At 43.2% G+C, this 16,058-nt stretch overlaps 1 protein-coding gene and 1 long non-coding RNA gene across 4 annotated transcripts; both read left to right on the forward strand.

Annotated features, from left to right (window-relative positions):
* Nucleotides 1–8,111: 8,111 nt before the first annotated feature.
* Nucleotides 8,112–14,602, forward strand: LOC308063272 (uncharacterized protein). Of its 3 annotated transcripts, XM_080385992.1 has the most exons (3): nt 8,146–10,569; nt 10,717–11,408; nt 13,059–14,602. In XM_080385992.1, exon 1 carries the CDS (start codon nt 8,239–8,241, stop codon nt 10,276–10,278), a length of 2,040 nt encoding a protein of 679 aa, XP_080242118.1. In that variant the 5' UTR covers nt 8,146–8,238; the 3' UTR covers nt 10,279–10,569; nt 10,717–11,408; nt 13,059–14,602. The 3 variants fall into 3 exon arrangements, 2 of the variants coding, with proteins under 2 accessions (XP_080242118.1, XP_080242117.1); XR_013927906.1 differs by having other exon boundaries at nt 8,112–8,215; nt 10,717–14,602; XM_080385991.1 differs by having other exon boundaries at nt 10,717–14,602.
* A 50-nt stretch (nt 14,603–14,652) lies between these two features.
* On the forward strand, nt 14,653–15,523 carry LOC308063273. Its single transcript, XR_013927907.1, has 2 exons — nt 14,653–14,706; nt 15,189–15,523. It is a non-coding gene; the product is annotated as an uncharacterized lncRNA (long non-coding RNA).
* The last annotated feature ends 535 nt before the right edge of the window (nt 15,524–16,058 follow it).

Genomic DNA, 16,058 nt, shown 5'->3' on the forward strand with positions numbered 1-16,058 from the left:
GAGGATATTCCTTGGCATATGCTTATGGAGCACTTTTGCTGATCAAGAACTTCCAGGAAGACCAGGCTGCCCAGAAGCTAGAGATACTCTCCGGCAATGGCACAAGAGGAGGACAACTAACAGAACAATGCCTGCAGTTGATGATTTTCAGGTAGAGCTTTAGGCTGAAGAGAAAAAAAGCCCAGGGGATGGTTGTTTTGTTGGAAATCTCCATTTGAGAAGTACGATTCATAATGATTTCCTTGGGGCCACAAGTGGTGTGAAGCAGTGCTGAGAAGATGGCTGGCAAATTTGCCTCTGTTTCAAAGTCTTTCCACTTCATAACAGAGTGTGGTTATGATGGTATAAAGGAAACACTAAATAATGGAGCTTTCCCACTGTCCTTTGTATTTAAGTCGTGCAGAGCGAGGACAGACCAAATTGTATTTTCGATTCAGCTTCTTTGTACGCTTTGCTGTTAAAAAGAACAAACCCAGATTTCCAGTGGTATAAATCATCACAACTCCCCAGTAGCGATTGGTGGCTTACCGTGGGTAATAGAGAGGAGACTTGGCAGAAAAGCTTGCCTACAATTTGAAAGTTTAAGCAAGGAGTAGAGTTCTGTATTGTGGATGTCTTCATGTTTGTAGTTTGTTTTGTGGGTTTTTTTTCTCCCCCCTCCCATTTCTTACTGCTCTTTCAGAGTAGGGCAGTAACTCCAACTGAAGAATAACAAAACAGTCGGGATTACTTTATCTTTTAAAACCAAGTCTGCATGCCTTTCATATAGGAAAAGATTGTTACGTAGATAGGCGTGCTGCTGTCTGTCCAGATGCATCAGTTTGCGAACTGAAGCAAGGAGGATGTTGGAATCGAGAAGAAAGGATTTACTCCTTTGTGTCTGGTTGTTTACAGCCCATACCACAGTGCAAAGCTGCTGGAGAGGCTAACAACAACCGTCAATGAGTTATGATGTAGCTAAGAGCTTGATAAATGAAGGTATGGGGTCAACAGGAAGTAATTAAACCTTTCACTTGCGGCTCCTTCTGCTTTATCAGTGTCCATGCAAACAACCACAGCACATCACTGAACAGGAAGGAGCTGGGAAAAGCAGCAGTCTCCCACAATATGCCTCTCTTAGGAAGAGGAGAACTGACAAACAGAAATTCCAAACTGTGGCATGTCGCGACAGAGGGAAGACACAGTCACTCAATATGAGTGATCAGCAGACTTCGTTTATTGTCTCTTACAGTCACCTTTTATGCCTTGTTATAATTAGCTCATACATATTACAAAAGTTAAGCTCATTATTGGTTAGTTGCCTAAATACCAAGTCCGCCCCTAGTTTCTCTTCTGTAGTTATCTGTTCCCACCTGCAACATTCTTTTCCCACCGAAATCTTCCTGTTATTGTGTAACAAAAACAGCCAAAGACAGTGTATTTTGCTTTACTTCAGATAAGCTGAGAGCCATGTGCATTTTTGTCCAGCCAGCTGGACTATGGCTATGTGACCCTTTTCAGCTAGCCAGTTATCCACAGTGGCAAGTGCACAAAGCTAGTACATCTTACTGGGATCCATTTTATATTCTGCTTACCTGTAGTTAGGTGTCACATTCAAGTACCTTGAGTCTTTGTTCTTTCTAGCAAAATATTACGCTTAATAGGAAAATTAATCAACTTTGTATTTCTGCTGGATGACTAAATGACAGAAGATTTTTTTCAGCAGGATCTTGTATTCAGTTTCACCTTCTCTTCCTCAGCAACTGAACTTCAGCCAAGCTACCTGTACAGCTGGACGCCGTGCTGGATGCTGGAAGATGCAGGGGAGCACAGGAAGAGCTGGCACCAGCTGTGTCCAGGGCTGCTCCTTTGACTCTTTGAAAGAGAGCCTCAAATCAGTAAGGTCGCTCCGCTTCCAGGCTATGCTTGGCACAAATTCAAGCACTTTGCTGCCTGCCCAGAATGCCAGTTTTCCATCTCCCTTCTCCACATCTGCAGTCCTGACATGAAGCACCTTCCCTACAAGGTATGTGTAACACAGCTTCAGCTCAACTCATCTTTCCCACATTGAACCAGGATGTGGTCACTACATGTCTGTGGTGCTGTCTCACAGCCTTACCACCAGCTTTTGGGTCCTGGAAAGGCCTTCATCCTCCCTCCCTCAAAAGGATGGAAAAGCAAAAAATCCGGTATTTTGATGATGATGAAATACAACTTGCTGATACTGCATAAAGAATTTTGATACTTACTATATGAGTTACAGGCATTTGCACAAACCTCAGCCTCTCCTTGAAGCAATCCTGTCCATCTAGAAGCATCAAAAAACAGGTCTTCTGTGTGTTAGCTACGTTAGAAATTGAAACTGTAGTGTGCTTTGCCTTATTTAGAGCTGATTTGATTTTTTTTATTTATTTTTTTCTTCACACCGGCTAACAAAAATGGATTAGTTCTGCTCAGTCCTAATGGTTTAAAAGCTGTTGCAAAGTTCCAGTGTTTCAGTCTGCAAGCTATCAAAAGTTTATTAAAAACCCAGAGTGCTCTTTGGAACTGAAGTCATATGAGCATTCTTCTCAGTCTTAGCTTTTAACAGCTTGTTCTTAGGAAACGTGAATTTTTGCTATTGTGATTTAGCATGCTTAATTTATTCAGCGTACAAACGTAAGTATCAGCTCAGTAAATAAACAGGTCTTTCTTACTGTCATTTTTCCCATCTCCTTTCATTTTACTGCTTTTAGTTTCTAATTGCAGTTAGTTTTTTGCAAAAAAGCACGTGATGGCAGGCTGCTTTGCTCATGTGTCCAAAAGTGTTTTGTGGTTGGGTGTGTTTTTTTCCAGTTGCTTTTTATTTTACTTTTTAAATACTTTTTGAAAGGTAGAACTGCGTTTCCTTGTAGGACTTGTTTAGAATTAATCTATGTTATCAGTTGTGCACATGTGTGAATTTCAGCAGAGAAAAAAGATCCAGCTTTTGCCTCGTGATCATACGGTTTTACTTTAATGTTGCAGAGTAAATTTTCTTTCTGCCTCCCTCTAAGCCTGTTAGATGAAATTTGGTTACATCAGGCTCAGACACTAAGTTGCCATCGGTTAATGTGATGAAAATGTCCTGCATGAAAATGGATTGCCTTTTGCATGCTGCAGCATAAAGAGTGTGAATGGTTTATCGTGCAGCAACCTGTGGATCAACACCCTTGTGTGTTGCTGGCAGAGGGTTGGGTTTTTTTCTTTTTCCTTATGATGAACATATTGTGTGAAGCTTCTCTTCAATAGTATTGACCAGCAGTTGCAGCATCATCTCTTGGGCATGCTGCCTCTTGCGGCGCAGTTCCCTAACAACCGAAAAAGAAAGAGGTGGTCCCCCTGCCCGACCCTGAGTGTACAAGACCGGAGCAACTATAGTCTTAGCCATTTCTAAATCCACCTCCCTTAAAGCTTGTTTCTTTATTTTTGCCCACAGATCGCGTGGATCAGGAGAGTATAAATCAGGTCCTTTTTCAGGGTCTGCCAGTCCTGGGTCAAAGGGATCTTCCTCTGACGGATACTCAACTGCATTGACACCCAGGGGTTTAGAGCACTGTGACTTAGAGGCTGGTAAAGAGCATGCGACTCCTCTTCCTCTCCTTCCTCTGCCTTTTCTTCTTGTGCTTTCATAGTTTCAAAAATAACTCTCCATGAAGAGAGCAGACGGTGGGACTCAGTATTGCCTTTTGTCACAGAATCCCACAATTTCACCCCTGTGTTGTTCTGAAGTTCCCGTGCAAAAATTGTAGATGCAGTCACTGCGGGCATATCTACTTGCACCCACTTGAGCATTGCTTTAAGGTCATGCCCAGAAATACTTTTCTCATGTTTGTTAGGGAGACTTTTCATAAGCTCATAAACGTCTCTTTCTGGGGACGAAGCCTGATTCGCCATTACGCATTTCCCACAGCTCACCTCTCAACTCCGGAGGGATTTCAGGCCGGCCGGCTCCCACTTCAGCGGTTCATTCAGAGTTCTGTGGGATTTGCTGCAAGTCGCTCAGGCGATTCAAGAGCCCCTCCACGTCGGATCCTTCACTGGATCATGTCAGGGTCACCAATTTGTGGCGAATGAGGAGACGGGACACAGCTTGATGCAAGCAAGATGTCAGTTTATTAGTGATTTTCTTACAATTATATATGTTTCTACCTTCTACATATTACACACCAATTGGTTGACATTTAAGACACACCGTTTAAACAATAGGAAGTTTACCTTATCATAGCAACAACTTTGGAATTTCTATTCCAAAGTTAGGGAGTTTCTTTCTAGGCGGCTTTCTTGATTAACAAAGTTACATATCGGCGCCATCCGTTCCCTTATCCGGCTACTTGTTTCTCTGTCCGTCTTGCTGCCTCCTCAGCTGTAGCGGCTCAGGGGTCTGCAGTTAGCTTGTTCCTTGGTTCCCAGGGCTTGTGCCCTACAAGTCTTATTCATCAGGCTAACAGTACTTGGACTCTTGTTCTTGAGGCCTTGTCCTACAGCCTCTGATGTTTATTTTGCTTCACAGCATTTAGTTTCCTAGTAAGGCCAAACACCCAGTCCCGTTAAAACCACTGATGTTTTCAATGGGGCTTTAAGACTGCTATCTGTTCGTTTGTAATTGCAGGGTTAGAATGTGAGCCAAGGAAAGGAGGATGTCAACTTATGAATTTGTTATGCCTGCCACAGTCTTATCACCAACGTCAATTCACAAGGTGGCTGTAATGTACAGGAATCACTGGTGTGCGTTTCACAACTAGAACATAGAGAGGATTGCTGTTTGTTGCTGAGCTTCCTGTTTTCAGAGGATGAGGTTTGGAGGTTTTGTTTCTGATGTCTGTTTTCTCATTCTACAGAACTACCTTCGTGTTGCATTCCAGGAAGTTAACAGTGCGTGTACAGGAAAGACCTTACTAGTAAGACCCTACATCACTACCGCAGATGTATGTCAGCTTTGTGCTGAAAAGTTTAGAGTGGAGAATCCAGAAGACTATAGCCTGTTTCTTTTTGTTGATGACACCCGGCAGCAACTGACAGAAGATACCTACCCTCAGAAGATTAAGACAGAGCTGCACAGCCGCCCGCAACCCAAGGTCTTTTGCTTTGTCTACAAGCGCATTAACAGTGATCCATATGGTGCCATTTTTCAAAACAATGATGAGTCAGCTTCTTAAAACCAGCAACTCCTTTAATTTCTGTTCCTTGTTAACTCTTGAAAACATCTTTGCTGGCTGCCTGCCTTAGGAGCTAAAAAAGGTCTTAAACCATAAATACCTAGTTAAACATGTGCATTGCATACAACACTCCGTGTAAACCGTGCGTATGGCCAGTTATACAGTGTTCCACCAGTGTGTTTGAGCCAGCAGCCCATGAGGCTGAATTTCTTGTACCACAGACTCTTTTGAAGCATATTATACCGTGGCCCTTTGCAGGTCTCTTGCTGTAGTGTGCAAAAATGTATTTTCTTGCACTCACTCTATAGCCGAATGTCTTAGCATACATATACTTGAATCAAAATGACAAGTGTTTCAGTAAACCAACTGGTATGAGCTTAGTTTCACCAGCATGAGTTTGACAAGACTGTCCGATGCAGCGCATCAGTTAACTCCTCATTACTTGGATGATTGCATCCTTTCCTAATTTTTTTAATTACAGAGATTCGCCGTGTTTTTACGTGTGTGTGTATATATATATATGTATTTGTTCCTTCCAGTTGTTTTTATTCCCCTTCTTTTGGGGGGTTTGAGAAGGTGGGCACAGAATGGGAGTCTTTGTAGGGACCCAGGAAATGAAGTGTTTAACAGTAAAGCTTAAAGCGTTTGCTGTATGGAAGGTTTCTCTGTACCCACCACATCAGTTGCTTATTTAGCAGTGTCCTGTGGAAGTCTGCATATTCATTAACGAGCTAACAGGAGCTTGGCTCTGTGTAGAAAGGAGAGGAACTATGAAGAACACACACCCATCCCTGCTTTTATTTTTTATTTTTCCTTAAACGTCCAGTGTTTCCAGGGCCTTTGCTTTCTCTTGCCACATTGGCAAAGCGTCCCAAGCTCTATTGCCCCATAGTCAAAAAAAGTCTTCAGTAATTGCTGGGATGGTGAGTGAGTTTTGGGCTTCTAGCCCTCCGTTCCTTCAGTCGTGAATTCCGCTCAGTTAAAGACTCAAGAGAATTGCTTAAAACTTGCATTTGGAAGTCACGCCTCAAACAATGAATTTGTGGAGATCCATTTATTTATTTACACTAACAAAGAAAAAACTGTAATACTGCATCAAAATGAAACTTAGTGGCTGCTGAATCACTGAGTAATAGCATAGAATCGCTGCTTAAGCCTTTACCACAATCATCGCAATGTTTGTTTGTAGACTGCTTGGTTTTTTGTAAAGTCGTGTGGCTGCGTGTGGTGCATTATTCCCAAGGTGCTCCTTACTGCTCTGATGCTCTGTACATTCGCAGTACTGGGTAAAGCGGAAGGCTTTGGGGCTGGGGAAGAGTGGCACGGACATGTTACTGCTCTCTCTGTCGCACCGGAATTTCAACAGCTGGGTTTGGCTGCTAAATTGATGGAACTACTGGGAGAAATTTCAGAAGTGTGAGTACCATGCTTATCTTTAATCTTCTAAAAGTAACCTCTCAACTGACATGGCTTAGGTATTTGACTTGCATGAAAGAGACCCGGAATTTTGCTTTAAGTAGTGTTCTGATTCGCTGAGGATTCCCTGTAATTAGAGAACAAGACTAAAACTGTCATGTGGCGGTGTAAGATCTCAGGGTTTCTATGAAAGCTAACTTGCCAGAATGAGTAGGGTGTAGCCTGAATTCTAATAGAGATACTGGATAGAAAAAGGTCCTTGTCTTGACAGCAAGAGAGTTTCATGGAGGGTCAACACTTTCCCGTAGGGTCTCCAGCGTGCTTGTTCAGTGATCGTGAGATTTTTGCAGTTCCTGCAGGCAGCCTTGGAACCAATTCTGTATGGCAGACAGTACCTTAGCTTACTTTTTGTCATGCTTGGCTGCTTGTACTTGCTGAAGATTTAATTGAGCATCAAATGAACCCACAGGGAAATGTCCTGAACTCATGGTGGTAGGGCAACCCCATTGTAATCGGTAAAATGGGAAAATTGCACACTGAGGAATCTGCCTTGTGAGGAGAAGGGCTGCCTTGTGTTAGGTGACTGAACTTTGTGACCCGTTCCGCCACTGCCCCCTGCCACACACATTGAAGGAGGCAGTCCCTAAGCCAATGCAATTGAAAATGTGGATTTTTAGATTATTTTTTTTTAAAATGAAAGATTTCTTATGTGTATGAGACCTGTGCGAGTGCTTAGCTTGCCCTGTTCTTTCTGTTCATAACTTTGAACCTACAGGCTGGTATAAAAGAATGGTTATATGACAAAAATAGAATAAAATCTGAACTTATACCGGATTTGTCCCTTGGGAAAGGAGTGCATCTGTTACTGCAGTGTGAAAGGTGTTTGATTAGCATATGACATCGTCAGACCTGCTCTTGGTCAGATTACAAGTTATGGGTTATTTAGCAATACATTCACCTGCTGTTCCTTACTGTGGTTTTTCTTTGGTTTTATGTTTCCAAAGAAAGGGTGGATTTTTCGTCGATCTCTTTGTGAGAGTATCAAATCGGGTTGCAGTAAATATGTATAAGCAGCTCGGCTACCGTGTGTACCGGACTGTTGGGGCTTTTGCTGTATTGAATGATTATACTGAACTTTGAAGCAAGTGGAAAAATACTGAAGAAATAAGACGAGGGCACAATCAGAACAGTGGAATGAAGAGGGAGGAACAAATTGCAGGTGCTTGCACAAAAACAGGGCCAGCAGGACGCGATAAGAGGAGCTGGGAAACGGCAGAAAAGAGCCTACGTGCCAGAATGAGCAGAAACAGAAATCTTGCCAATAAACAATTGTTAACCAATCATATTATTATACGCTTGTAAGATAGCCAATCATATTATCACACGCTTATAGAGTGCCTTATAAAAGTGTACCTGGTTTGTACAATAAACGGATCAGATCTTGAACTCCATGAGTATTTGAATCTGACTCCCGCTCGCCCAGAATGCCCGCAGCATCTGGTGACCCCGACGTGTGGATCGGTCGAAAAGTCAGGAGGATTCGTTAAGGATCGTGTTACAAGCTGCGGAGCCAGCAAGGATCCTGCTGCCAGCGGAGAGAGAGCTGGGCGCCCGAAGAAAGGCGGAACGTGCACGGCTGACCGGTGAGTCAGGAAATTTATGCAGGATGGGAATCACTGCATCAGTGGTGGAAAAAGCAATCGTAGACAGTTTGATGAAACTGGCAGAGAAAACTGAAACGCCAGTCTCACGGCAGGCAGTAATTGATCTGCTATGTTGGAGTCGCCGCCGTGGTTACCTTGCTTCTACGCAAGATGTATATAGTACTGAAACATGGAAGAAAGTGGGAGAGGACTTGTGGGAATCTGTGCAAGTCGGGACTAAGGGGGTAAAGACTTTGGCTCGCACGTATTGGGCTGTACGGGGTATGGTCGCGCAGTTACACGGCGAGGCACAAGTCGCTGCAGCTGTTAAAGCTGCAGTGCGGTCTCCCAGCGATCCTACCGCTCAGCCGGAGGAAGAGCCAGAGGGGCAGCCTCCGTGCAAAACCCCCCCCGATCATACATCTAAAGCTTATCCAGTAATGACTACTGCTGAACGAATAGCGTGGGGATTAGATGATGAATTGCCACCCTGGTGTCCTGAAAAGGAACAAACGGCAAGCGGCAGACAGACATTAATACCGGCAGTTACGAGTACTGGATGTAAGACTGCTGGGATGGGAATAACACAGCCCACAGCTCCACCAGGGGAGGAAATGGAGACTGAGCCTGAACTGTTTGGCAATCTGCCTCCTTTACCTCCCGAAAGTGGCAGTCTTTGCAGTAGTGATGAAGAGGCAGCACCGACGCCTTATTCGGCACTACGGAGAGAGCTGCGACAGCAGGAAAAGAAGATGTCCGACCTACTACATCATATGGAGAGGCTCGACAAGGACTCTAAAAAGAAAGATGTTAAAAAGGCGTATAAAAGTGCCCATAAGGCTATAATTGAGGGGTTAGAGGCTCTGGGGGATAAAATTGAACAAGATGCGCGCGCGGTACCTATAGACCCTAATTTTGACCCTCGAAGGCGATACAGGGGCCTGGTAGAGAATTGTACCATAGAAGGGGATTTTTCGTTTACCCCATTAGCTGCTCCTGTAGTGTTGCGACAGGGTCAGCCGACATGGGAACCCCTGGATTGGAAATTGGTGCAGGGCATTCAAAAAGCCATAATGCAGTATGGCCATAATAATAAATTAGTGAGAAATCAAGTAACAGCCTTAATTAAGTATACTGAGTTGGTGCCGGCCGACCTAAGAGCAGTTATGGAGCTTATCCTGTCTCAAACAACATTCATGCTTTGGTTAGCAAAGTGGCAGGAGTATCTAGAGGTGAAACTTATAGAAAACATTCAATTGCCACAAGGAGATCCCTTACGAGTAGCGCCGTTAGATGCCTTAATGGGTACAGGTCCTTATCGTGATGGACCTGCACAAGCAGCGTTACATACCAGGGTGTTACAACAATCGAAACAAGCTGGGTTAGCAGCTTTCTTGGCGTTACCTCAATTGCATACACCAACCTTACCATATACCAAAATCTTGCAGAAACCTAATGAATCTTTTTTTAGTTTTGTTGACAGGTTAAGAGACGCCATTGATAATGCTCCTAACGTCACTCCAGATCTCAAGATTATGTTGACTAAAGAGATCGCTGTACAAAATGCAAATGTCCCTTGTAAGCAACTTATAGCATCCTTACCCCCTGGGGCATCCATCGCTCAAATGATAGAGGCATGCGCAAGGGCTCCTTTGGTTGAGGAAGAGGAAAAGGCAAAAATACATGCCAATGCTCTAGCAGTAGCTCTAAACAACAACAAGGTACAAGGCCGAGGGGACCAGGGTCCTAAGCCAAAATGTTATCAATGTGGACAGGAAGGTCACTTTAAACATGACTGCAAAAAGAATCTAGGAGGAAAGTCTCTGTTGAATGGAAATTGTTTGCGTTGTCAAAAATTTGGTCATAAAGCGGCCGATTGTCGCTCAAAATTTAGAAAAGATGGTACACCCCTCTTTGTTCCGGGAAACAGGGACAGCCGCGTTCTGAGGGACGCGGCCAAGAAATATCCCCAGAACCCAACAAAATTCATGGCTGCCTCGGCGAGCTGTATTCAGCCACCAGAGGAAGTGCAGGAGTCGATTTGGCCGTGGCAGAACCTGTAAATATCACTGATGAAAAGGTACATGTACTTCCTTCTACAGTTAGTGGTCCTTTGGGTTATGGTTTATCTGCACTCCTTATAGGACGCTCTTCTGCGTCAAAAAAGGGGATTTTTGTTCTTCCTGGTTGTATTGATGCCGATTATACCGGACCTATTGGAATTATGGTAAAAGTTTTTTCTCCACCTGTTCATATTCCAGCAGGAAGCACTATTGCACAGCTCATTCCATTCCAAGCTACTGTCCCTCAAAAAGGAGAAAAGGACAGGGGTCAAGGTGCATTTGGCTCAACGGGTATGCCTAACATTGCCTTTTGTCAACTTATTGGTGCCGAGTGGCCAAAATGTAATGTTAAGATATCTGGTCCACAAGGTCTAAATCTTCCTAATGTTTCAATGATGATTGATACTGGTGCTGATGTTACTGTTCTTCCTTTTTCAGTTTGGCCTACCATGTGGGAATTAGATAGTGCGGGTTCAACCATTTCAGGCATTGGGGGAAATCGTCTGACACAGGTCAGTAAAAACTTCATTCTTTTCATGGATCAAGAAGGACATCAAGCATGGGTAAAACCTTATGTCCTACACACATCCTTGTCCTTGTTAGGTAGAGATGTACTTTCCCAATGGGGAATGAGAATCTCTACAGATTTTTGATTGGGGCCATTGATAGCAGCTCTCGCCCAACCTTAAAATTAAAATGGAAATCAGAAACTCCCGTATGGGTTGATCAATGGCCCTTACCTCAAGAGAAGCTGCAACACATTCAAGAATTAGTCCAAGAACAATTGGATTTAGGCCACATCAGACCTTCTGTTAGCCCATGGAATACACCCATTTTTACAATTCAAAAGAAATCAGGAAAATGGAGATTATTACATGATTTAAGAGCAATAAATGAAAAAATGGTTGACATGGGTGCCCTTCAGCCTGGACTGCCTTCTCCCACTATGTTACCACAAAATTGGGACCTATTAATTATTGAATTAAAAGATTGTTTTTTCACTATTCCTCTGCATGAGGATGATTGTGAAAAATTTGCATTTACAGTACCAGCTATAAACCGTGCCGCTCCAGCAAAAAGGTATGAGTGGGTTGTACTACCTCAGGGTATGAAAAACTCCCCAACAATATGTCAGTGGTTTGTGGATTTAGCTCTACAATCTTGGAGAGAGAATAATCCTAACCTTATTACCTATCATTATATGGATGATCTCTTAATAGCCAGCCCTCACACACTAGCCCCTGAAAAAGAACAGGAACTTATACAGAGTCTGCAGACCTTTGGATTGGTTATAGCAAAAGAAAAGGTACAAAAACTAGCGCCCTGGAATTATCTTGGTCTGCGCATCTCAGAAACAAGAATCCAGCCACAAAAAATTATTAGTGTCCCAAATATAAAAAACGTCAACGATGTCCAGAAACTAGTCGGAGACATTCAATGGTTAAGAACTTTCTGTGGAATTACCAATATGGATTTGGCTCCTTTATTGGCATTATTGAAGGGTGGCTCGTCACCTGCTGATCCCAGATCTCTTTCACCTGAAGCTGAAAAAGCCCTAGAGAAAATTACACAGAAAATTCAAAATGTTGGAGTGGACAGGCGACTATTGAATTGTCCATTTACCCTACTCGTGTATAACCGAGACACAGAAATTGTGGCTATAATAGCACAATTGCCCGTTGATCGATCTATGATTCTGTTAGAATGGGTTTTCCACAGTAACACCTTAAAAGCCACAGTTACTACTAGAGTGGATGCAGTAGGACAGTTATTGCTGAAGGCACGAGAACGTTTGCGTACTCTCGCAGGCTGCGACCCTGAAAAAATTATTTTACCTGTGAAAAATTTGTCCTTGGCTGACTGGTGGATTCAGATTTCTGAGTGTTTTGCAGTGGCAACCCTAGGTATTCAATTAGATAATCATTATCCCAATCATCCCTTATTTAAAACTTCCTTAGTATTGGAGGAAAAATCTTTACAGCAACAAAATCCTATAAAAAATGCACTTACGGTTTTTACCGACGCTAGTAGCAAAACTCAAAAGTGTGGCTATGCCTATAGGGATGACAGGAACAATTGGATTTCTCATATAGAACAAATGGAAGGTTCAGTTCAAGTTTTGGAATTAAGAGCAGTGTTAATGGTGTTTCAGGAATTTCACAATGTCCCTCTTAATGTTGTGAGTGATTCTAAATATGTTGTTGGAATAGTTTCGCGTCTTTCGCGTTCCCTTTTAGGGTCTTTTACGAATGACAGACTTATGGCCCTAGTTATTCAGATGTGGAATGAAATAAATTTTAGACAATTTCCTTGGTGGATCACGCATATCAGAAGTCATCTGGATTTACCTGGTGTCTTATCAGAAGGTAATGCTTATATAGACACTCAGGTGGCATCCCCAGTATTACAAAATTCTCCTCTAAAACAAGCAACAGAGTCACATGCCTTTTTTCACCAATCTGCCCGGTCTCTCCAAAAACAGTTTGGTCTGTGTCGTCAAGACGCTAGGACTGTCATAGCGGCCTGTCCTGATTGTGCCAGGTTAACACCTCTTCAACAGGAAGGTACAAATCCTAGAGGGTTACAACCTCGACAAATCTGGCAAACTGATGTTACAGAATTCACCCCATTTGGAGTACTTAAATATGTCCATGTCACAATTGATACCTGCTCGAAAGCTATTTGGGCGACTGCTCATAAATCTACCAATGCTGTTGCCTGTATTCAGCATTGGACGTCAGCCATGGCTGTGCTGGGCCGCCCAGATATGGTAAAAACAGATAATGCCCCTGCATATCTTAGTGCCAGAATAAAGACCTTTTTGCTGCAATGGCAGGTGAAGCACGTTACCGGAATTCCGAATAATTCTGGTGGTCAGGCAATTATTGAACGTGCCCATCAATCATTGAAACATTACCTGTCTGTTTTTCGAAAAGAGGGGGAGAGGAGTCCTCATGTAATAGTGGCAAAAGCATGCTATGTACTGAACTGGTTGAATCCCAGAACGGAATGTACTGAACAGCCGATTTTCTATCACTTTTCTAACAATCCCAACGATTTTTCGAATCGTGACATAGCTGTCCAGGTATTTGACCCTGTCTCAAATTGTTGGTCAGGACCTCATAATTTATTAACGTGGGGTCGGGGTTATGCATGTATCTCCACAGGGGCAGTGACCAAGTGGATTCCGGCAAAATGGGTTCGCCCGTGGATTGAAAACCGACCCACTGAAAAGAAAAAGCAGGGTGACTACGACAGGATTGACTCCTAAATGAACAGGAGGGATCAGTGGGCTCAGTGGGCACAGCATCGAGAAAGGTTATTCCGACCGCCACGACCAAATGAAGAAAAGCGGCTTGTAGATAAGTTAACATACATTATTCTGCCCATCTTGCAGCAGTCACCTCGGGAGATACAATGTCAATTACCCTCCGGTGAATTGTCTTTGTTACACTGTGACCGTATCGTGCGTGCGTTGCAGGATCTTTTTGGGCAAGGACCGATAGAAACAGAAAATTCTTGTCCTATATGTGCTACTTCTTGTAATTCAACAGTTACTCTATATTGTGGATATTGTAAAAGGGTTGGAGCATATAGGCGGAAGGTTTTCCTACGTTTCAGTTCCGGCGGTTTTTCCCTTCTTACTGGGACACATGCCCCTACTTTTCAGGTATAAATGAGGCCTTACAATCTTATGAAGCCTTCGGACAGATATTTTTAGCAGAACATCGAAACGAACTCATCTTCTGGGTTCGCATTATCAGAAAAAGTTTTGAATCTCATATAATACAACATTATTGTAAATGTGAACGATGGCATTATTTTTAGGAATAGGCCTAATGAATATTGCTTTTGCTTCTGCTTTGCATAATATATTGTTGTTTGTTATTCTTTTGTTACTTTTAGTGCCTTGTCTTTTACAATGTTTCCAAAGCTGTATTAATGCTGTATTTAAAAAGAAAGGGGGAGGTGTTGGGGCTTTTGCTGTATTGAATGATTATACTGAACTTTGAAGCAAGTGGAAAAATACTGAAGAAATAAGACGAGGGCACGGTCAGAACAGTGGAATGAAGAGGGAGGAACAAATTGCAGGTGCTTGCACAAAAACAGGGCCAGCAGGACGCGATAAGAGGAGCTGGGAAACAACAGAAAAGAGCCTACGTGCCTGAAAAAGTAGAAACAGAAATCTTGCCAATAAACAATTGTTAACCAATCATATTATTATACGCTTGTAAAATAGCCAATCATATTATCACACGCTTATAGAGTGCCTTATAAAAGTGTACCTGGTTTGTACAATAAACGGATCAGATCTTGAACTCCATGAGTATTTGAATCTGACTCCCGCTCGCCCAGAATGCCCGCAGCACCGGACACTATCGGAGCGCTACTCTGCTAGCAGTGGAGAGCCAGATGAAGATGCTTACGGTAAGTGGTTGTTGTGCCTTAAGTTGAATGGAAAGGTTCTTGTGTTGAGGGTTCCTGGGCCTGTACAAGTTCAGATAGTCGTTGATGAATGGGATTCTGTATTCTGCTTTAGATAGCTTTTCCTACTGAAGAGTACATCAGTTAGGAAACTTGATTGCAGGAAACGGAATGAAGCTGCGTCAGGGGAAGTTCAGGTTGGACATTAGGAAAATCTTATCCACTGAAAGGGCGTTCAGTCAGGGCACCAAACCTGTCAAGAGCTTAGGGAGCATCTGGATGATGTTTTTAGTCATATGGTTTAGTTTCAGGTAGTCCCGCAAGGAGCATGGAGTTGGACTTGATGAATCCTTATGGGTCACTTGCAACTCAAGATATTCTAGGAAATCTTCTTGAAAAATGATCTTAACGTAATAGAGAAGTCATTTAACGTGGCTTTGTGCAATGACTGTCTTTCATAATAGCATTATTTTCTTTTGCCATAGGTACGAGGAAAGCTCTTTGCAGAGTTACAGAGAAGAAATCAATTATACCTCTGCCTCATCCTGTGAGACCAGAAGACATTGAGTAACCGTAAACTGTGATTCTCAGACAACCGAGTAAGAGTGTCAGTTTCCTTCTCCCCAAAGCCCCCAAGAACTCTACAGATGAGAAATATTAGGCTCAATGTTTTTCCCTGTGAAATACCAAAAAGCAATATTGAGAAGCTTACCAACGCTGCTTCTGTCGGTATTGGCTGCATATTCGTGCTCTTACCCTATTGTTCTTCCTTTCGAACCGTGACACTTTGGAGACTATTAAAATGGAATTGCTTCCTGTATGGTGGTGTCATGGTTTTCCTTCTCGGCCACAAAACAGTCCCCTCACTTTGTCACTCCCACGGAGCCCTGCTCCGAAACCGAAAACGTCTGGCCGCTGCTCCTACACAGAAGGTGCCAGGAAGGAGTTCTGTTGCTGGCTCTCGCCTTCCCTTTGCAGCCATATAACTGCTGCGACAAAACCTGGGCTCTGTTCTTTCTGAGCCACAAAACCAGAAATTGGGTACATCAAAATATACTCTCCAGAACTCAGAGGTCTCTGTTTCTCTGTGCCTTTTACTTACCTCATTCCCTAATTTAATTCTTGGATCCATCTGTCCCTTCACAGTCTGTCTGGATGTCACAGCTGCTGTTACTTGGAGGCATTGACCAGGCACTTAGTTCCAACACAGGTTTCTGTCACTGTCTTCCCTGCAATTTCTTGGAGTGCAGAGGAGTGAAGGCAGAGGGTTGATGAGTATTGATAACATGCAGCTGTGACCTTGCCTCCAAGGCAGTGGGTTGAGGGACATGGATGATGAGCAGCTGTAGCTCGTT

This window comes from Falco punctatus, assembly GCF_963210335.1.
Source record: "Falco punctatus genome assembly, chromosome: 4".
NCBI lineage: Eukaryota > Metazoa > Chordata > Aves > Falconiformes > Falconidae > Falco > Falco punctatus.